The 23,790-nt window shown below is 50.5% G+C and overlaps 1 protein-coding gene across 1 annotated transcript in view; it reads right to left on the reverse strand.

Annotated features, from left to right (window-relative positions):
* Positions 1-6,712, reverse strand: part of LOC134929705 (hepatitis A virus cellular receptor 1-like) — a 54,212-nt gene extending 47,500 nt beyond the window's left edge. The window contains exon 1 of the mRNA XM_063925283.1: positions 6,466-6,712. Within this exon, the coding sequence (XP_063781353.1) occupies positions 6,466-6,562 (97 nt within the window). The 5' untranslated portion in view covers positions 6,563-6,712. The remainder of the gene's footprint in view (positions 1-6,465) is intronic.
* Positions 6,713-23,790: the final 17,078 nt, after the last annotated feature.

Raw genomic sequence — 23,790 nt, forward strand, 5'->3', positions numbered from 1 at the left:
AAAATTGTCAAGTCAAGCGGAACGCGACCTGTCAACATCTCCTCCTTCACATTCTCCCGCAACTGGGGGTGCGAGGAAAAGGCTCAGAATTCCGAGCCCACCCGCTGGCGGTGATGCAGGGCAGTCTGGAGCGACTGCTGATGCTGACATCTGGTCCGGACTGAAGGACCTGACAACGATTACGGACATGTCGTCTACTGTCACTGCATATGATTCTCTCAACATTGATAGAATGGTGGAGGATTATATGAGTGACCGCATCCAAGTAGGCACGTCACACAGTCCGTACTTATACTGGCAGGAAAAAGAGGCAATTTGGAGGCCCTTGCACAAACTGGCTTTATTCTACCTAAGTTGCCCTCCCACAAGTGTGTACTCCGAAAGAGTGTTTAGTGCCGCCGCTCACCTTGTCAGCAATCGGCGTACGAGGTTACATCCAGAAAATGTGGAGAAGATGATGTTCATTAAAATGAATTATAATCAATTCCTCCGCGGAGACATTGACCAGCAGCAATTGCCTCCACAAAGTACACAGGGAGCTGAGATGGTGGATTCCAGTGGGGACGAATTGATAATCTGTGAGGAGGGGGATGTACACGGTGATATATCGGAGGGTGAAGATGAGGTGGACATCTTGCCTCTGTAGAGCCAGTTTGTGCAAGGAGAGATTAATTGCTTCTTTTTTGGGGGGGGTCCAAACCAACCCGTCATATCAGTCACAGTCGTGTGGCAGACCCTGTCACTGAAATGATGGGTTGGTTAAAGTGTGCATGTCCTGTTTTGTTTATACAACATAAGGGTGGGTGGGAGGGCCCAAGGACAATTCCATCTTGCACCTCTTTTTTCTTTTCTTTTTCTTTGCATCATGTGCTGATTGGGGAGGGTTTTTTGGAAGGGACATCCTGCGTGACACTGCAGTGCCACTCCTAAATGGGCCCGGTGTTTGTGTCGGCCACTAGGGTCGCTAATCTTACTCACACAGTCAGCTACCTCATTGCGCCTCTTTTTTTCTTTGCGTCATGTGCTGTTTGGGGAGGGTTTTTTGGAAGGGACATCCTGCGTGACACTGCAGTGCCACTCCTAGATGGGCCCGGTGTTTGTGTCGGCCACTAGGGTCGCTAATCTTACTCACACAGCTACCTCATTGCGCCTCTTTTTTTCTTTGCGTCATGTGCTGTTTGGGGAGGGTTTTTTGGAAGGGACATCCTGCGTGACACTGCAGTGCCACTCCTAGATGGGCCCGGTGTTTGTGTCGGCCACTAGGGTCGCTAATCTTACTCACACAGCTACCTCATTGCGCCTCTTTTTTTCTTTGCGTCATGTGCTGTTTGGGGAGGGTTTTTTGGAAGGGCCATCCTGCGTGACACTGCAGTGCCACTCCTAGATGGGCCCGGTGTTTGTGTCGGCCACTAGGGTCGCTAATCTTACTCACACAGCTACCTCATTGCGCCTCTTTTTTTCTTTGCGTCATGTGCTGTTTGGGGAGGGTTTTTTGGAAGGGACATCCTGCGTGACACTGCAGTGCCACTCCTAGATGGGCCCGGTGTTTGTGTCAGCCACTAGGGTCGCTTATCTTACTCACACAGCGACCTCGGTGCAAATTTTAGGACTAAAAATAATATTGTGAGGTGTGAGGTATTCAGAATAGACTGAAAAAGTGAAAATGAGTGTAAATTATGGTTTTTGAGGTTAATAATACTTTGGGATCAAAATGACCCCCAAATTCTATGATTTATGCTGTTTTTTAGTGTTTTTTGAAAAAAACACCCGAATCCAAAACACACCCGAATCCGACAAAAAAAATTCGGTGAGGTTTTGCCAAAACGCGTTCGAACCCAAAACACGGCCGCGGAACCGAACCCAAAACCAAAACACAAAACCCGAAAAATTTCAGGCGCTCATCTCTAGTGGTGTCACTGCCTATCCCACACAAGTGGTGTCACTGCCTACACAAGTGGTGTCACTGCCTATCCCACACAAGTGGTGTCACTGCCTATCCCACACAAGTGGTGTCACTGCCTATCCCACACAAGTGGTGTCACTGCCTATCCCACACAAGTGGTGTCACTGCCTATCCCACACAAGTGGTGTCACTGACTATCCCACACAAGTGGTGTCACTGACTATCCCACACAAGTGTGGCCCCTGCCTATCCCACACAAGTGGTGTCAGTGCCTATCCAACACAAGTGGTGTCACTGGCTATCCCACACAAGTGGTGTCACTGCCTATCCCACACAAGTGTGTCACTGCCTATCCCACACAAGTGGTGTCACTGCCTATCCCACACAAGTGTGTCACTGCCTATCCCACACAAGTGTGTCACTGGCTATCCCACACAAGTGTCACTGGCTATCCCACACAAGTGTCACTGGCTATCCCACACAAGTGTCACTGGCTATCCCACACAAGTGTCACTGGCTATCCCACACAAGTGTCACTGGCTATCCCACACAAGTGTCACTGGCTATCCCACACAAGTGTCACTGGCTATCCCACACAAGTGTCACTGGCTATCCCACACAAGTGTCACTGGCTATCCCACACAAGTGTCACTGGCTATACCACATAAGGAATCACTTAGTTACTAACACCTGGCAGTGCTGCCATTACATAGGAGCCTTACAAGTGATTGTGAATGCAATATATGTGTCTATGGGTGTGGATCATAGAGTCGACCACACTTAGGACGACAGTCACTAGGTCGACACCTAAAATAGGTCAATATGAGCAAGGTCGACATGAGATTTAAAAAAAAATGGAAATGTGGATGGTGTAGTGGTTAGTATTACCGCCTCACAGCACTGAGGTCATGGGTTCAATTCCCACCATGGCTCTAACTGTGTGGAGTTTGTATATTCTCCCCGTACTTGCGTGGGTTTCCTCCGGGTACTCCGGTTTCCTCCCACATTCCAAATATATACTGGTAGGTTAATTATCCCTAGTGTGAATGTGTGCGTGTACATGCACATATATTGGCAGGCTGCTCAATCAGATTGTGATGTCACTCAGGTGATAAAAGGGAGGGGTAATTCTGTGTAAGAAAAAACTATTTGTGTTCCCTAATGCACGCCGAGTGAGTAATAATACTACATAATAATCAGATAATACAGAGATCTTAGTTGCGTATATCTGCAGATATAGGGTTAAGCCCCCAGGGCGATCGGCAAGGCGTCTCTGCCACTGGGGGTCCCTAATACTAGGTATAGGTCCGGGGTGCAGGACCCCATTACGTCGGCACAGGTCGGCTACCCCAGGTCAGCACACAGGTGAAAGTTAATAAGGGTTAATAAGAAGCACATAAGTGCTATGTAAGTGAAGTGTGATTAAAAGAATACCAAAATATATGCAAAGTGATAGGGAAAATCATAAGTGTTAATAAAGTGTTAGGGGGTGCCGACCTGAAGCCGCCCAGCCATACCGACACAGGGGCCACCGCACCCCACACCCACCCCATAAATAATTACACATATGTCTGGGTGTAAATACCCAGTGTAAGGCCACATGATAATGGCTCCTACAGCATCTGAGAGCCAGCTTACCTGGGGATACCCCTGACTTCTCCAATGGCAGTCCCTCCTAATGCTGACCCATATGTGTACATGTGATAGGGAATATAGAGTGTAAGCTCCACTGGGGCAGGGACTGATGTGACTGGACAAATATTTTCTGTACAGCGCTGCGAAATATGTGTGCGCTATATAAATAACTGGTAATAAATAAATAATAAATAAATAAGTTCAAAAAATGAAAAAAAATTGTGAAAAACTCACGTCAACCTTTTGTCATATCGACCAAGAAACCATGTTCACCTAATGACTGTCAACCTAGAGACCGGATACCATGAATCTGCTTTGATTATACTAGTCTGACCTTTACGAGTCTCTTCACATTTGCAGCATTTGGCCAGATACTTTTCAGGCTCCGGGTTTTGTATATCGCTATTATACTGTGAATTTTTCAATATCTGACTGCCTGTGGGCCCAGCTCCTGTAGAGATAAGGTTCCGGACTGTGGGGGTCATTCCGAGTTGATCGATATCTGAAAATGTTCGTTGCGCAGCGATGATGAAAAAAAACGGCACTTCTGCGCATGCGGCGCAATGCGCATGCGGAATGTACTATTCCAACGAACTAAGTAGTTTCATACAGGGTCTAGCGAAGCTTTTCAGTCGCACTGCTGGCCGCAGAGTGATTGACATGAAGTGGGCGTTTCTGGGTGGCAACTGACCGTTTTTAGGGAGTGATTGAAAAAACGCGGGCGTGCCAGGAAAAACGCACACGTGGGTGGGCGAACGCAGGGCGTGTTTGTGACGTCAAATCTGGAACTGAACAGTCTGAAGCGATCGCAAGCGCTGAGTAGGTCTGGAGCTACTCTGACACTGCACAACTTTTTTTTTTGTAGCCGCTCTGCGATCCTTTCGTTTGCACGTCTGCTAAGCTAAAATACACTCCCAGTGGGCGGCGGCATAGCGTTTGCACGGCTGCTAAGAACTGCTAGCGAGCGACCAACTCGGAATGACTACCAGTGGGGGTCATTCCGAGTTGATCGTAGCTGTGCTAAATTTAGCACAGCTACGATCATTCACACTGACATGCGGGGGGGATGCCCAGCACAGGGCTAGTCCGCCCCGCATGTCAGTGTCGCCCCCCGCAGAAGTGCAAAGGCATCGCATAGCGGTGATGCCTTTTCACTTCAAGAGTAGCTCCCGACCAGCGCAGCTTTAGCATGCTGGCCGGGAGCTACTCATCGCTCCCCGGCCCGCAGCGGCTGTGTGTGACATCACGCAGCCGCCGCGGCCCGCCCCCCCAACGGTCCAGCCATGCCTGCGTTGCCCGTACCGTGCCCCCTAAACGGTGGCTTAACACCGCCGTCCAGCCCCCTCCCGCCCCCCCCAGGCAACAACAGATGGCATGCGCCAGCGCACTGTGTCACCGGCACATGCGCAGTTCCAACCCGATCGCTGCGAGAAACTGCAGCGAGCGATCGGGTCGGAATGACCCCCAGTATCCTAATGCACATTATACATGGAGTATGTTACATTATTATGCACGCACGGGCAGTGTTTCCAGACCAGGTACTGTGTGATAGGTAGATCTCTGTGGTGGCCGGCCACTGGAGCCTGGCCATACCCCTAAGCATTGACCCCTACCACTGCGCCCCCCCCCCCCCCGTCCCGGTGGACCCCTCATACCACAGTGCGACACTGGCTCCATTCCTCCATCATACCGCATCTCCAGTCACACGCAGGAGTCCGTGTGAGATGCAGGTGGATCTACACACGTGTGGCGTTATTTCTGGGTATACACAGTACAGATATTACACAGCGCAAATCAACTCAGCATCAAGGCCAATAACTCGTATAGGGACAGTCCAGCATACACCTGAGTAACCCACGGTAACAACACAACAAGCTCGTCTGATCTACGATGTTACATAGAAACATAGAATGTGACGGCAGATAAGAACCACTTGGCCCATCTACTCTGCCCCTTTTTTTTTTATCCTTTAGGTAATCTCATCCCTTTTTTAACCTTAATTCTTTGTAAGGATATTCATATGTCTATCCCAAGCATGTTTAAATTGCTCTACAGTCTTAACCTCTACCACCTCTGATGGGAGGCTATTCCACTTATCCACTACCCTTTCTGTAAAGTAATTTTTCCTTAAATTTCCCCTGAACCTCCCCCCCTCCAGACTCAGTGTATGTCCTCGAGTTCTAATATTTCTCTTCTTTTTAAGAATGTTTCCCTCCTGAACTTTGTTAAAACCCTTGATATAGTTGAAAGTTTCTATCATGTCCCCCCTTTCCCTTCTCTCCTCCAAACTATACATGTTAAGATCTTTTAGCCTTTCTGGGTAAGTTGTGTGATGTAGGCCATGCACCATTTTAGTTGCCCTTCTTTGTACAGTCTCTAATGTATTTATATCCTTCTGAAGATATGGCCTCCAGAACTGGACACAGTATTCCAGATGAGGCCGCACCAATGACCTATACAGTGGCATTATTACTTCTCTTTTCCTGCTACTGATTCCTCTCCCTATGCAACCAAGCATCTGACTGGCCTTTCTCATTGCTGTGTTACATTGCTTACCTGCCTTCAAGTCACTTGAAATAGTGACTCCTAAATCTCTTTCCAACTCAGTAGTTTCCATTATAGTACCCTTGGAAACTACTGAGGTTACTGCGCGATTAGTAACTAAGGAGAAACAGGAGGAACTTACTATCTACAGTGTGTATGTATGGCTGCTCCAACTGTACCCGGGGATAAATAGTAATATTATGGCTCTATATCTTACATGGACGTTCCGTAAGGTACAACAAGGCTGCTCCAACTGTACCTAGAGAAATGCACTGAGCGACCAAACACGTGATAAACCACCTGTAACTCGTATACCGAGTAGTCCGCAGAACATGGCGCAATGTGTCAGTCACAGCTCTCAGGTAACATAAGCCAGGACTCACCATTTCCAGAGCTCGTCCCCTCTGGGCGGACACACAGGTGGGAGAGAGTAGTTAGGAATAGCACATGGAACCACCAGCAGGTGGAACTGGAAGCCATTGTACGTGCTCAGCGCTCCTTTCTATTATAGGACAACCAAGACGCCATCATCCATCTCTACGAAGGCAGGAAGAAGGCCAAGCCACCGGTCACAGAACGTTCATTCACCTGCACGCAGCTCAAATCGTCCTCTCGTTCTCAGCCTTCAGTCATCTATTTGTCCAATGAGAACAGAGTCCATTTGGCTTTGTTTGCGGAGAGGAGCCAGCGGCGCATTCCCCCTGCTGAGCTCAGAGGAATATCGATCCAAACACTCACAGGGGAAGAATTTGGAGATAAGGTGTCACCTGGCTATCAGGGAATACCGCAACACAGACCATGGTCCCTGTGACTGCACCGTGCCCCCATGTACAATACAGTAACCAGAACCAAGGGTACAATCTAAAATGTAACAGCAATTAACAAGCAGCCATGGGTATGCTGGGGCTTGTAGTGCTAAAAGTGGCAGCATGCTCGACTACTTAAATGAAGCATGGGTATGATGGGATCTGTAGTGCACCAGGGATAAATTGTTTTCTGTTATATTTCGTGTCCATGTAGTATGCGCTTCACCCACACATGTAGCACTGATGCCCATATGAAAGCAAGGGTACAGGAGAGAGGTAAAGAAAAAATAGTATTGGGGCTATGCTACAGGCCGCCTGGTATTAATGTGTCTGATGAGGAAATGCTAATGAAGCAAATTGAAAGAGCAGCAGGAGTAGGGGACATAGTAGTGATGGGAGACTTTTTCCAGTTTATCTCTGGATAGTTAAACGATTCATGTGACACTGCTAGGGGCAATATGTTTTTAAACATTCTAAATGATAATTACTTCAACTAATCGAGGAACAAATTAAGTACAATGCAATCTTAGACCTGGTATTAACAAACAATGGGGATTTGATATCAAATATTATAGTAGGGGAGCCCATAGGAAGCAGCGACCACAATATGGTCACATTCAATATCAGTTTTCATAAGCAACTTTGCCATGATGAGGGAAGCTCTAAGGGACACTGAATGGGAAGTTTTATTTCAAAGAAAAAATACTACGGAGAAATGGGAGGCATTAAAATCACTGCTCGATGATATTACTCGTAAATCTATGCCCATGGGCAGCAAAGGACTAAAAACTCCAAACCAATGTGGCTTAACGAAAATATTAAGGAATTAATGTACAAATAAAGGCGAGCATTCAAAAAATACAAATCAGACGGGAAGAGTCATTCCAGTACTATAAGGTTTGTAACAAAATATGCAAAAAGAAATCAGAACGACTACAGTAGAAACTGAAAAGCTAGAAGCAAAGAAAAGCAAATCAAACCCCCATTTTTTTTCCAGTACATCAACAGCAAAAGATTAAAGAAGGAGAGTAAAGGCCCTTTAAAGGACAAACTGGGAGGCTTAATAAAAAATGATAACGGCATAGCGGATACATTAAACACGTTTTTCTCATTGGTATTTACAATAGAGGACCAGATGAATGAACTAACACCCAACCCCAATAAGGATAATGTCCCACTGCTAAGTGCTTATTTAAGTGAGGAGGTAGTCTGGGACCGATTGAAAAAAATTAAGATTAATAAGTCACCTGATCCAGACGGTATTCATCCAAGGGTTCTTATGGAGCTACACTCCGAATTAGCAAGACCTCTATTTTTGATCTTTATGGATTCACTTACATCAGGTATGGTTCCCAAAGACTGGTGTATAGCGGAAGTAGTGCCACTCTTCAAAAAGGGAAGTAAAGCTGAACCAGGCAATTATAGACCAGTTAGTCTTACATCTATAGTGGGGAAAGTCCTAGAAAGCATTCTGAGGGACAGTTTACAGAAGATCCTTGAAGCCAGTTTTCCCATTTTCTCTTACGTCCTAGAGGATGCTGGGGACTCCGTAAGGACCATGGGGTATAGACAGGCTCCGCAGGAGACATGGGCACTTTAAGAAAGAATTTAGATTCTGGTGTGCACTGGCTCCTCCCTCTATGCCCCTCCTCCAGACCTCAGTTTGAATCTGTGCCCAGACGAGCTGGGTGCTGCTCAGTGAGCTCTCCTGAGTTTGCTGAGAGAAAGTATTTTGTTAGGTTTTTTATTTTCAGGGAGATCTGCTGGCAACAGACTCTCTGCTACTACGTGGGACAGAGGGGAGAGAAGCAGCCCTACTCTCTGAAGCTAGGTCCTGCTTTTTAGGCTACTGGACACCATTAGCTCCAGAGGGATTGTACACAGGATCTCACCCTCGCCGTCCGATCCCAGAGCCGCGCCGCCGTCCCCCTCGCAGAGCCTGAAGACAGAAGCCGGGTGAGTATGAGAAGCAAGAAGACTTCAAATCGGCGGCAGAAGACTCCGATCTTCACTGAGGTTATGCACAGCACTGCAGATGTGCGCCATTGCTCCCACACACCTCACATACTCCGGTCACTGTAAGGGTGCAGGGCGCAGGAGGGGCGCCCTGGGCAGCATTTGGACCTCTTTTTGGCAAAAGTGAGCATATATACAGTTGGGCACTGTATATATGTATGAGCCCCCGCCAAAAATTGTACATTTAAGCGGGACTGAAGCCCGCCGCTGAGGGGGCGGGGCTTCTTCCTCAGCACTCACCAGCGCCATTTTTTCTCCACAGCTCCGCTGAGAGGAAGCTCCCCAGGCTCTCCCCTGCAGATACACGGTAGAAGAGGGTAAAAAGAGAGGGGGGGGGCACATAATTAGGCGCAAAAAGAATATAAACAGCAGCTACTGGGTTAACATTAAGTTACTGTGTTATTCCTGGGTTATATAGCGCTGGGGTGTGTGCTGGCATACTCTCTCTCTGTCTCTCCAAAGGGCCTTGTGGGGGAACGGTCTTCAAAAAGGGGCATTCCCTGTGTGTGTGGTGTGTCGGTATGTTTGACGAGGAAGGCTATGTGGAAGCAGAGCGGGAGCAAATGAATGTGGTGTCTCCGCCGACGGCGCCGACACCTGATTGGATGGATATGTGGAAGGTTTTAAATGATAATGTTAATTCCTTGCATAAAAGGTTGGAAAAAGCTGAAGCCTCAGGACAGTCAGGGTCCCAGCCCGTTCCTGATCCTATGTCGCAGAGGCTGTCAGGGTCTCAGAAGCGCCCACTATCCCAAATTGTTGACACACAGATACCGACATGGATTCTGACTCCAGTGTAGATTACGATGATGCAAGGTTACAGCCAAAATTGGCTAAATCCATTCGTTATATGACTATAGCAATTAAGGATGTGTTGCACATCACAGAGGAAACCCCAGTCCCTGACAAGAGGGTTCATATGTATGGGGAAAAGAAGCCGGATGTAACCTTTCCCCCCTCACATGAGTTAAATGAGTTATGTGAAAAGGCTTGGGAATCTCCAGATAAAAAACTGCAGATCTCCAAACGGATGCTTATGGCGTATCCTTTCCCGCCAACGGACAGGTTACGCTGGGAATCCTCCCCTAAGGTGGACAAAGCTTTAACACGCTTGTCCAAGAAGGTAGCCCTGCCGTCACAGGATACGGCTACCCTCAAAGATGCTGCGGATCGCAAACAGGAGGTTACCCTGAAGTCCATTTATACACATTCAGGTACCTTACTGAGGCCAGCGATCACGTCGGCCTGGGTGTGTAGTGCTGTAGCAGCATGGACGGATACCTTATCTGAGGAAATTGATACCTTAGACAAGGATACTATATTGTTGACCTTGGGGCATATTAAAGACGCTGTCCTTTATATGAGAGATGCTCAAAGAGACATTAGTCTACTGGGTTCTAGAATAAATGCTATGTCAATTTCTGCCAGAAGGGTCCTGTGGACTCGGCAATGGACAGGTGATGCCGACTCAAAAAAGCATATGGTGGTTTTACCTTACAAGGGTGAGGAATTGTTTGGGGAGGGTCTCTCGGACCTGGTCTCCACAGCTACTGCTGGAAAGTCACATTTTTTGCCATATGTTTCCTCACAGCCTAAGAAAGCACTGTATTATCAAATGCAGTCCTTTCGATCACAGAAAAACAAGAAAGTCCGAGGTGCGTCCTTTCTTGCCAGAGGCGGGGGCAGAGGAAAGAAGCTGCACAACACAGCTAGTTCCCAGGAACAGAAGTCCTCCCCGGCTTCCACAAAATCCACCGCATGACGCTGGGGCTCCACAGGCGGAGCTAGGCCCGGTGGGGGCACGTCTTCGAAATTTCAGCCACAAGTGGGTTCACTCCCAGTTGGATCCCTGGGCAATAGATATTGTGTGTCAGGGATACAAGCTGGAATTCGAAGAGATGCCCCCTCACGATACCTCAAATCGGCCCTGCCAGCTTCCCCCCACGAGAGGGAAATAGTGTTAACTGCAATTCACAAATTGTATCTTCAACAGGTGGTGGTCAAGGTTCCCCTCCTTCAACAAGGAAGGGGTTATTATTCGACCATGTTTGTAGTCCCGAAACCGGACGGTTCGGTCAGACCCATATTGAATTTAAAATCCCTGAACATGTACCTGAAAAGGTTCAAGTTCAAGATGGAATCGCTGAGAGCGGTCATCGCAAGCCTGGAAGGGGGGGATTTTATGGTGTCTCTGGACATAAAGGATGCATACCTTCATGTCCCCATTTATCCACCTCATCAGGCGTACCTCAGATTTGTGGTACAGGATTGTCATTACCAATTTCAGACATTGCCGTTTGGTCTCTCCACGGCTCCGAGAATATTTACCAAGGTAATGGCGGAAATGATGGTGCTCCTGCGGAAGCAAGGGGTCACAATTATCCCATACTTGGACGATCTCCTCATAAAAGCGAGATCAAGAGAGCAGTTGCTGATCAGCGTAGCACTTTCTCTGGAAGTGTTACGGCTACACGGCTGGATTCTAAATATTCCAAAGTCACAGTTGGTTCCTACGACTCGTCTGCCTTTCCTAGGCATGATTCTAGACACAGACCAGAAAAGGGTTTATCTCCCAATAGAGAAAGCTCAGGAACTCATGACACTGGTCAGGAACCTATTAAAACCAAAACAGGTGTTAGTGCATCACTGCACTCGAGTCCTGGGAAAGATGGTAGCATCATACGAGGCCATTCCCTTTGGCAGGTTCCATGCGAGGACCTTTCAATGGGACTTACTGGACAAGTGGTCCGGATCACATCTTCAGATGCATCGGTTAAACACCCTATCCCCCAGGGCCAGGGTGTCTCTCCTGTGGTGGCTGCAGAGTGCTCACCTTCTCGAGGGCCGCATATTCGGCATTCAGGACTGGGTCCTGGTGACCACGGATGCAAGCCTCCGAGGGTGGGGAGCAGTCACACAGGGAAGAAATTTTCAAGGTCTGTGGTCAAGTCAGGAGACTTGCCTTCACATCAACATCCTGGAACTAAGGGCCATATACAACGCCCTACGTCAGGCGGAGACCCTGCTTCACGATCAACCGGTTCTGATTCAGTCAGACAACATCATCGCAGTGGCTCATGTAAACCGACAAGGCGGCACAAGGAGCAGGGTGGCGATGGCGGAAGCCACAAGAATTCTTCGCTGGGCGGAAAATCACGTAAGCGCACTGTCAGCAGTGTTCATCCCGGGAGTGGACAACTGGGAAGCAGACTTCCTCAGCAGACACGACCTACACCCAGGAGAGTGGGGACTTCATCAGGAAGTCTTCGCACAGATTGCAAGTCGGTGGGAACTGCCACAGGTGGACATGATGGCATCCCGCCTCAACAAAAAGCTACAGAGGTATTGCGCCAGGTCAAGAGACCCTCCGGCGATAGCTGTAGACGCCCTGGTGACACCGTGGGTGTTCCAGTCAGTCTATGTATTTCCTCCTCTTCCTCTCATACCCAAGGTGCTGAGAATAATAAGAAAAAGAGGAGTGAGAACGATACTCATTGTTCCAGATTGGCCACGAAGGACTTGGTATCCAGATCTGCAAGAAATGCTCACAGAGGACCCGTGGCCTCTTCCTCTAAAACAGGACTTGTTGCAACAGGGGCCCTGTCTGTTCCAAGACTTACCGCGGCTGCGTTTGACGGCATGGCGGTTGAACGCGGGATCCTAGCAGAGAAAGGCATTCCGGATGAGGTCATTCCTATGCTGATAAAGGCTAGGAAGGACGTGACAGCTCAACATTATCACCGTATATGGCGAAAATATGTTGCTTGGTGTGAGGCCAGGAATACCCCTACGGAGGAATTCCAGCTGGGCCGTTTCCTTCACTTCCTACAGTCAGGAGTGAATTTGGGCCTAAAATTGGGTTCCATTAAGGTCCAGATTTCGGCCCTATCCATTTTCTTTCAAAAGGAGTTGACTTCTCTACCTGAAGTTCAGACGTTTGTGAAGGGAGTGCTGCATATTCAGCCCCCTTTTGTGCCTCCAGTAGCACCTTGGGATCTTAACGTGGCGTTGAGTTTCCTGAAATCCCACTGGTTGAAACCACTCAAAACGGTGGAGTTGAAATATCTCACGTGGATGGTGGTCATGCTATTAGCCTTGGCTTTGGCTAGGCGTGTGTCAGAGTTGGCGGTTTTGTCACATAAAAGCCCCTATCTGGTTTTCCATATGGATAGAGCAGAATTGCGGACCCGTCCACAATTTCTGCCGAAAGTGGTTTCATCCTTTCATATAAACCAACCTATTGTGGTGCCTGTGGCTACTACTGACTTGGAGGATTCCGAGTTGCTTGATGTAGTCCGGGCTTTGAAGGTTTATGTAGCCAGAATGGCTAGGGTCAGGAAAACAAAGTCTTTGTTTATCCTGTATGCTTCCAACAAGCTTGGTGCTCCTGCTTCAAAGCAAACTATTTCTCGCTGGATCTGTAACACGATTCAGCAGGCTCATTCTGCGGCTGGATTGCCGCTGCCAAAATCAGTTAAGGCCCATTCCACTAGGAAGGTGGGCTCTTCTTGGGCGGCTGCCCGAGGGGTCTCGGCATTACAGCTTTGCCGAGCGGCTACTTGGTCAGGTTCAAACACTTTTGCTAAGTTCTACAAGTTTGATACCCTGGCTGAGGAGGACCTTGTGTTTGCTCAATCGGTGCTGCAGAGTCATCCGCACTCTCCCGCCCGTTTGGGAGCTTTGGTATAATCCCCATGGTCCTTACGGAGTCCCCAGCATCCACTAGGACGTTAGAGAAAATAAGATTTTACTTACCGGTAAATCTATTTCTCGTAGTCTGTAGTGGATGCTGGGTGCCCGTCCCAAGTGCGGAATTCTTCTGCAATACTTGTATATAGTTATTGTTTCAATAAGGGTTATGTTATGGTTGCATCAGGGTTGATCTGATGCTCTGTTGTTTATCATACTGTTAACTGGTTGTTTTCACAAGTTATACGGTGTGATTGGTATGACTGGTATGAATCTTGCCCTGGATTACCAAAATCCTTTCCTTGTACTGTCAGCTCTTCTGGGCACAGTTTCTCTAACTGAGGTCTGGAGGAGGGACATAGAGGGAGGAGCCAGAGCACACCAGAACCTAAATTCTTTCTTAAAGTGCCCATGTCTCCTGCGGAGCCCGTCTATCCCCATGGTCCTTACGGAGTCCCCAGCATCCACTACGGACTACGAAAAATAGATTTACCGGTAAGTAAAATCTTGTTTTTTTTTTCTATCCTCCTCAGGGAAAGAAAACGCCACCTGGACCCTTTTAAGGACCTGGAATTTTTTCTCAGGGTTTTCCCATGCTTTCTCAAATATAGCATTTAATTCCTTTGACGCAGGGAAGGTTAGCGAGGCTTTCTTATTGTCAGTGAATAAAGCCTCCTCAACCTGCTCAGGTATGGTATCATTAACATTTAACACATCCCAGATAGCCTCTATCATCAATTGCACCTCTTTTGCAAGAGATGTGGACCCCCGCAACACATCCCCACCCGTCTGTGGTGTCAGAATCGGTATCCATGTCATCTTGCATGACATGCACAAGCGCACGTTTGTGGGGTTATATAGCGGAGCGTCCCGAGGTACCAGAAACCGGCCATACTGCCATAGAGCTCTGTAATACCTGGGTTGCAGATTCATTACTTGCAACCCTGCCAGAAATCTGAGAAATCCAAGATTTCAGCAAGGGAACCAGAGGAAAACCACTCTGGTTCCCTTGCTGGAATCTGTGCTAAACCAGTGCTATCCTGATTACATGGAATGGGATCATCCTGGGAGGACATATCCTCCACAGCATATGACACAGTGTCCCTGGACATAGCTAAAGGAGACCATCAAACACTCCACACACACACACAGGTGGGGGCAGACAGAGTTTCCCCCCCAAGAATGACAAGAGAGACCAAGAGAGACACAGAGATTGGAGCCAGCCCACACACAGCGCTTTTACCAAAGGGAGACCCCTTGTCAGCGCTGACTGTGCACCTTAATAGGATACACAGTCATATTGCAGCCCCCCCCCCCCCCCCCCTTCTACAACCCCCTGGTACCATGAGAGATAGCTGGAGTTGCTGTGGAGGGACCTGTTTCTACTGATCAGCGCTGTGCAGGCAGAAAAATGGCGCTGAACCCAGCTGGGTCCGCTGAGGAGAAGCTCCACCCCTAAAATGGCGCTGTCTTCCCGCTCTTCCACTGATTATACTGGCCTGAGGATTGAGTGCTGGCTGAGATCCAAGTACCCTGACAGGCTTTGGGACCAGTGTAGGGTGTAGCGCTGGCTCAGGGCGCCCCTCACAGCACCGCACCATGTACAGCTGAGCCTTCCGGAGTGCAGTTAATACTGCTCTCCTACCCTGCTGCTGCCATCTTCACACCGACCCCCCGCTTGCTAGGGGGATTGGTGTCTCACTCGCCACCGATTCTTCAGCTCTGTAAGGGGGTGGCGGCATGCTGCTGGGGTGAGCGATCCCTTTTGGTGGGGAGCGATCTGACCCCGCTGTAGCTCAGTGTCCAATCAGCGGAGACAGTGGCTCAGACCACGCAGGGCGGACAACACCCCCCCCCCCCCCTTAGTCCCTCGATGCAGGGAGGCTGTTTCCAGCAGCCTCCTGTAAAATAATAAACTCTAAATAAGATTTTACTAAGGAAACTCTGTAGAGCTCCCCTAGCTGTGACCGGCTCCTCCGGGCACATTTTCTAATCTGAGTCTGGTAGGAGGGGCATAGAGGGAGGAGCCAGCCCACACTCTCAAACTCTTAAAGTGCCAATGGCTCCTGGTGGACCCGTCTATACCCCATGGTACTAATGTGGACCCCAGCATCCTCTAGGACGTAAGATAATTTTTTATTTTGTGTTTGCTACTTTATCACTCTCCATTTGTAACACTTACAAAGTGATGTTTCATCTCAACACATACGATATTGGCTGGGGGGGAAAAACACAACACAGTTTGTAAGAATTAACAAATAAAATTAGCGGAAATTATTTAATAAAACGTTAATCTCCTCCAGGAGGCCTGCTGCATCCTCATCAGTGCCACCCGTATTGGGGCCAGAGCCGGCCACATGCATATGCGGGGTACGTGGCTGCGTTGAGCGCCAGATGAGGAGGGCGCTGCCGCAGATACCCCGCCGCCCGAAGCCACCCTGCAGCAACGCTAGCCCCTGTTGCTGCGCCTCTCCCGCCTGACTTTTACATGCTGGCGGCAACTCTGGGAAGGGGGTCCGCGGTGCTAGATCACCACCAGCATAAGAACACTGTAGGTAGGTCCCGCCGCGCAGGCTGTTATGCGGGCGGGCTGGGGGGTTGGGGTTTATGCTGTCCTAGAAAGCAGCAGTTGTAAGCTCCGCCCCACAATCATGACTCCCTCCTCCTGTCCTGTGAAACACTGCCGTAATCTGATGCAGAGACGCTTCACTTGCCCGCCCTCCCTGCACTGTATAGGGTAATGCCAAGATATTGTGTTCTGTCTTCCTGGGTATTGGAGGGCAGCAGGGGTGTATATAAGTTTATGCATGGGGGATGGGCATGTACAGGCAGGGATATATATATATGTACTGTATATATGTGGGGGTGTACATGTACAGGAGGGTGTATATACTGTATGTATATTGGGGAGGGGTATGTGTATATACATGAGGTGTGTGTATATGCATATGGGGGTATGTCCATGTGCAGGAGGGGTGTATAAATAAATATCGGGGTTATGTGTATATACGGGAGGGATGTATATATGTACAGTATATGGCGAGGTATGTGTATGTACAAGTCTTTAGAGGAGTGTATATAAACAGTATAACGGTGTGCTGGGGGGGTATATGTATATTGGTGGTGTGGGTTTGTCCATGGACCCATCGTTAAGCAGCTGCCAGCCCCCAGGAGAGAGATGCTCCGACCCCTACAAGCCCGAGCCAATGTGACCATGGAAGGCACCAAGCAGACTCTGGGCCTCTGCAGGGAGGGAGAAGCAGGGATCCATGGAAGGGACTGGATGCAGCCGCTGGGAATCATGTTTGTTGCGGATCAGCTGGAGTGGCGGTCCGGGGAAGTTAGGTAATGAGGGCAGCTGGCCTATGGCTGTTGAATTGCGACTCCATGCATGCGTACAGTGCACGTAAATGTGTGTGAGGATGTGTGTGTAATACAGTTGTTTCTACTGTGGCGTAGCATGTATAAGGGGCTCTACCATGGCATAATGTGAATGAGGGGCTTTGCTGTGGCGTAACTTGTATAAGCAGCTGTACTGTGGCGCATTGTGTATAAGTAGCTCTACTGTGGTGTAACATGTATAAAGGGTTCTACTATGGTAATGTTTAAAAGGGACTCTGCTGTGGTGTAATGTGTATAAGGGTCTCTACTGGATGGTGCAACGTGTATAAGGGGTACTACTGTGTGGTGTAAGCAGATAGTACTGTGTGGTGTAATGTGGCTAACGGACACCACTGTGCGGTGTAATGTAAATAGTGGACACCACTTTGCTGTCTAATGTGAATAGCAGACACTACTGTGTGGTGTAATGTGAATAGAGGACACCACTCTGTGTTGTAATGTGAATTGGTACTATTCTGTGGCCACGCCCCTTCCCCATGAAGCCTCGTCCCTATATATTCCACTAAGAGGCGCCAAAATATATATTCGCTTACCAAAAAAATTAGGCTCAGGCCGGCCCTGATCGGGGCATTAGAATCTCCAACCTCAGCATCTGTAATGAAAGTTTGAACAATTATTAAAATGATTTTCAGACATTAGGCAATATAGAAGCAATGTTCCAAACACACTTCCACAGCTTACTGTCTAGGTCAGGGATGGAGAATCTTTGGTCCTTCAGTTGTTGTTGCTCAACACATACCAGCATGGACTGCAATCATTTTAGCATGGACAAATGGAAAAACTGTTGCAGGACATGCTGGGATGTGTAGTTCAACAGCAGCTGGAGGTCCGCAGGTTGCATACACATGTTGTAGTCTATTTATAATTTTTAGTTTTAAAAGCACAAACTATGATTAAAAAAAACACTTACTCTCCACCATAGGCCCATACTCCTCCTCATCAACATGAGGTGGTACACTCCTCCTCTTCCTCATTAACATGAGGTGGTGCACTCCTCCTCCTCATCATCAACATGAGGTGGTGCACTCCTCCTCCTCATCATCAACATAAGGTGCTGCACTCCTCCTCCTCATCAACATGAGGTGGTGCACTCCTCCTCCTCATCCTCCTCCTCATCAACATGAGATGGTGCACTCCTCCTCATCAACATGAGGTGGTGCACTCCTCCTCCTCCTCCTCCTCCTCATCAACATGAGATGGTGCACTCCTCCTCCTCCTCATCAACATGAGGTGGTGCACTCCTCCTCCTCATCAACATGAGATGGTGCACTCCTCCTCCTCCTCATCAACATGAGGTGGTGCACTCCTCCTCCTCATTAACATGAGGTGGTGCACTCCTCCTCCTTATTAACATGAGGTGGTGCAATCCTCCTCCTCATCAACATGAGGTGGTGCACTCCTCCTCCTTCTCATCAACATGAGGTGGTGCACTGCTCCTTCTCATCAACATGAGGTGGTGCACTCCTCCTCCTCATCAACATGAGATGGTGCACTCCTCCTCCTCATCATCAACATGAGGTGGTGCATTCCTCCTCCTCAACATGAGGTGGTGCACTCCTCCTCCTTATCAACATGAGGTGGTGCACTCCTCCTCCTTATCAACATGAGGTCGTGCACTCCTCCTTATCAACATGAGGTGGTGCACTCCTCCTCCTCATTAACATGAGGTGGTGCACTCCTCCTCATCAACATGAGGTGGTGCACTCCTCATCAACATGAGGTGGTGCACTCCTCCTCCTCCTCCTCATCAACATGAGGTGGTGCATTCCTCCTCATCATCAACATGAGATGGTGCACTCCTCCTCAACATGAGGTGGTGCACTCCTCCTCCTCCTCATGAGGTGGTGCACTCCTCCTCCTCAACATGAGGAGGTGCACTCCTCCTCCTCAACATGAGGTGGTGCACTCCTCCTCCTTATCAACATGAGGTGGTGCACTCCTCCTCCTCATTAACATGAGGTGGTGCAATCCTCCTCCTCCTCCTCATCAACATGAGGTGGTGCACTCCTCCTTCTCATCAACATGAGGTGGTGCACTGCTCCTTCTCATCAACATGAGGTGGTGCACTCCTCCTCCTCATCAACATGAGATGGTGCACTCCTCCTCCTCATCATCAACATGAGGTGGTGCATTCCTCCTCCTCAACATGAGGTGGTGCACTCCTCCTCCTTATCAACATGAGGTGGTGCACTCCTCCTCCTTATCAACATGAGGTGGTGCACTCCTCCTTATTAACATGAGGTGGTGCACTCCTCCTCCTCATTAACATGAGGTGGTGCACTCCTCCTCCTCATTAACATGAGGTGGTGCACTCCTCCTCATCAACATGAGGTGGTGCACTCCTCCTCATCAACATGAGGTGGTGCACTCCTCCTCATCAACATGAGGTGGTGCATTCCTCCTCCTCATCAACATGAGATGGTGCACTCCTCCTCAACATGAGGTGGTGCACTCCTCCTCCTCCTCATGAGGTGATGCACTCCTCCTCAACATGAGGTGGTGCACTCCTCCTCCTCAACATGAGGTGGTGCACTCCTCCTCCTTATCAACATGAGGTGGTGCACTCCTCCTCCTCAACATGAGGTGGAGCACTCCTCCTCCTCCTCATCAATATGAGGTGGTGCACTCCTCCTCATCATGAGGTGGTGCACTCCTCCTCCTTCTCAACACGAGGTGGTGCACTCCTCTTCCTCCTCCTCATCAACATGAGGTGGTGCTGGTATGTCTGCAGTGCGAACTCCAAACTCAAAAAGTTGTGTAATAATTTTGCATAAAATATTACACTTATTATGCAAGATAGTAAAAATGTACAAAACACACTTCAATACCTCACTCTCTAGGTCAGGCATGTGACCCTTTGGCTATCCAGCTGAGCTGGGATGTGTCGTCCACCAACAGCTTGAGGACCAAAGTTTAAACTTCACTGGTCTAGGTGCAGGGTAAGCAAACTGTGGTTCACAAACTGTTGTTTAACTGCACATCCCAGCATGCCCTGCAAAAGTTTACACTTTCCCAAATTGCACAACTGTTGCAAGGCATGCTGGCCTGTGTAGTTCCACAGCAGGTGGATAGGCAGAGGTTGCAGACACATGTTGAAGTATCTGTTGTAAGGCAAAAAAGGGGGTGGAGGAATAAACTTACATTCCTCCACTGGCCCATATTCCTCCTCTTCATCCACACCAGTGGCTGCTTGAGGGGAGAGGGTGGTTGGAATGGGGAAGGGTGGTTGAGGGGGAAAGGGTGGTTGAGGAGGAAAGGGTGGTTGAATGGGGAAGGGTGGTTGAATGGGGTAAGGTGGTTGAGGAGAGAGGGTGGTTGAATGGGGAAGGGTGGTTATAGAGAGAGGGTGGTTGAATGGGGAAGGGTGGTTGAATGGGGAAGGGTGGTTGAGGAGAGAGGGTGGTTGAATGGGGAAGGGTGGTTGAATGGGGAAGGGTGGTTGAGGAGAGAGGGTGGTTGAATGGGGAAGGGTGGTTGAATGGGGAAGGGTGGTTGAGAGGGAAAGGATGGTTGAGAGGGAAAGGATGGTTGAGAGGGAAAGGGTGGTTGAGGGGGAAAGGGTGATTGAGGAGAGAGGGTGGTTGAATGGGGAAGGGTGGTTGAGGGGAAGAAGGTGGTTGAATGGGGGCAGGAGGTTGAGGGGGAGAGAGTGGTTGAATGGGGGCGGGAGTTTGAGGGTGGTTGAATGGGGGTAGGAGGTTGAGAAGGTGGTTGAATGGGGGGTGGGAGGTTGAGGGGGAAGGGTGGTTGAGGGGGAGAGGGCAGTTGAATGGAGGTGAGAGGTTGAGGGGAGAGGGTGGTTGAATGGGGGCGGGAGGTTGAGAGGGTGGTTGAATGGGGGTGGGGGGTTGATGGGTAGAGGGTGGTTGAATGGGGGTGGGAGGTTGAGGGGGAAGGGTGGTTGAGGGGGAGAGGGTGGTTGAATGGGAAAGGGTGGTTGATGGGGAGAGGGAGCTTGAATGGGGAAGGGTGGTTGAATGGGGGAGAGGGTGGTTGAATGGGGAAGGGTGGTTGATGGGGAGAGGGAGGTTGAATGGGGAAGGGTGGTTGAATGGGGGAGAGGGTGGTTGAATCGGGAAGGGTGGTTGAATGGGAAAGGGTGGTTGAATGGGGGTGGGAGGTTGAGGGGGAGAGGGTGGTTGAATGGGGAAGGGTGGTTTAATGGGGGTGGGAGGTTGAGGGGGAGAGGGTGGTTGAATGGGGGTGGGTGGTTGAGGGGGAGAGGGTGGTTGAGAGGGTAAGAGAGGCTGCTGTTTTGCATTTATTCTGTCGGTTCTTCCTAAGTAGAAAGGAACACAGTTTATGTGTTAGAAATAGTTTTTTTTGCACACAAAAACAATCCCTACTCAGTTTTAAACATGAAGGCTTTTTATATTTACTAGGTGCTTCACCGCGCCCTACGGGCGCTCTTCACACCGTCGGAAGGGGCTACACCCCTTAACCCCTGCACGCCTTTTTGGGGTTCAATATTTGCATTATATGGAGTACTACCTGCGTTGCTAGTTTTGGTAGTGGTTAAATATTGGAGGAGGAAAGGGTGTCCGATGGTGAAGGGAGCGTAGCCCCTTGCGACGGTGTGACCAGCACCTACAGAGATGCAGGGTGGGGATACAGAGAGGCGGGGCATTAGGGAGGGGATACAGAGACGCAGGGCGGTAGGGTGGGGATACAGAGAAGCGGGGCGGTAGGAAGGGGATACAGAGATGCAGGGCGAGGATACAGAGACGCAGGGCGATAGGGTAGGGATACAGAGATGCTGGGTGGTAGGGAGGGGATAGAGAGGCGGGGCGTTAGGAAGGGGATACAGAGATGCAGGGCGAGGATACAGAGACGCAGGGCGATAGCGTAGGGATACAGAGAAGCGGGGCGTTAGGAAGGGGATACAGAGATGCAGGGCGAGGATACAGAGACGCGGGGCGGCAGGGAGGGGATACAGCGAGTCCTGAGGTAGGGACGGGATACAGACAGGCAGGGCGGTAGGAAGGGGACACACCGACGCAGGCCAGGGATACAGAGATGCAGGGCGGTAAGGAGGGGATAGAGATGCGGGAAAGCAGGCAGGGAGGGGATATGGAGAGGCTGGGTGGCAGGGAGGGGATACGGAGAGGCGGGGCCACAGGAGGGGATGCGGGGCGGCAGGGAGGGGATACGGAGAGGCGGGGCCACAGGAGGGGAGGCGGGGCGGCAGGGAGGGGATACGGAGAGGCGGGCGGCAGGCAGGGGAAAGAAAGACGCAGGGCGGCAGGGAGGGGATAGACACGTGGTGGCAGGGAGGGGATGTGGAGAGGCGGGGCCACAGGAGGGGATGCGGAGAGGCGGGGCCACAGGGAGGGGATGCAGAGACGCGGGGCAGCAGGGAGGGGATGCGGAGATGCGGGGCAGCAGGGAGGGGACGCGGAGAGGCAGGGAGGGGACGCGGAGAGGAGGGGCGGCAGGGAGGGGAGGCAGGGCAGCAGGGAGGGGATGCGGAGAGGCGGGCGGCAGGGAGGGGATGCCAAGACAATGGGCGACAGGGAGAGGATGCAGAGAGGCGGGTCAGCAGGGAGGGGATGCGGAGAGGTGGGGTGGCAGGGAGGGGATGCGGAGACGCGGGGCAGCAGGGAGGGGATGCGGGGCAGCAGGGAGGGGACACAGAGCAGCAGGGAGGGGACGTGGAGGTGGGGCGGCAGGGAGGGGACACGGGGCGGCAAGGAGGGGACACAGAGCAGCAGGGAGGGGACGTGGAGGTGGGGCGGCAGGGAGGGGACGCGGAGAGGCGGGGAGGGTATGCGGAGACGCAGGCGGCAGGGAGGGGGTGATACAGGGAAAGTATGGGGGGCCTCGTGGATGTGGGCAGTGGTGGAAGTGGTGACAGCGTGACCCCACATACCTAGGTAACTGGGGTGGCAGATCTCTCTCCTGGCCCCCAGCTCGTACCTGTCACTCTCAGTAGGACGCATGTTGTCCGTGTTCCCATCTCGGGGCTTTCGGGCGGCAGAGCAGGCCCTGTGGTGTGCAGTGAGGGCATCGGCTCTGGCGATGGTGGGAGGCAGCATCACGTGTGCAGAGGTGGTGGCGGGTCTCTGTACGTGGCGCAGGGGGGCTATGAAAGCCTTCTTCAGCACCACCCGTCCCTCATGTATGGCGGCGGCGGCAGCAGTTGTTGTTGTGCGTCAGCCAGGTGCCGCGGGCGGGGATCGGGAGTGTGCTGATGGTGGAGGGGGTATTGGACAGGCGCCAGTTGTTGTTCCCCCGGCGCCGCGGCCGAGGCGCGGGAGTGTGCTGATGGCGGAGGGGGTGATGGACAGGCGGCAGTTGTTGTTGTTCCCCCGGCGCCGCAGCCGGGGAGCGGGAATGTGCTGATGGCGGAGGGGGTGATGGACAGGCGGCAGTTGTTGTTTTTCCCTCAGTGCCACGGCCGGGGAGTGGGGTTGTGCTGATGACGGAGGGGTGTGATGGACAGGCGGCAGTTGTTGTTGTTGTTCCCACCGCAGCGGCCGGGGAGTGGGAGTGTGCTGATGGCGGAGGGGGTGATGGACAGGCAGCAGGAGGAAGGACGCTGCACAGAGATTTGTAGCACATGTGGTGGGCTCTGTGACTCCGCCCAGCGTTAGAGAGCCAGGCACAGAGTCACAGGGCTATTATATAGGAGATTGGCAGAAAAAACATAAAATTACTTTATTATACTACAAATAAGAACATTATGTCTGGTATGCTGTTTGTACTTTCCTCAACATGCAACCAACACACATACTCGAAATATCCAGACAAACAGCTGTGGTACCTACATACATTTCCCAGACCTACAGGCTAAAC

Source organism: Pseudophryne corroboree, chromosome 5 (assembly GCF_028390025.1).
Source record: "Pseudophryne corroboree isolate aPseCor3 chromosome 5, aPseCor3.hap2, whole genome shotgun sequence".
NCBI classification, from domain to species: Eukaryota; Metazoa; Chordata; class Amphibia; order Anura; family Myobatrachidae; genus Pseudophryne; species Pseudophryne corroboree.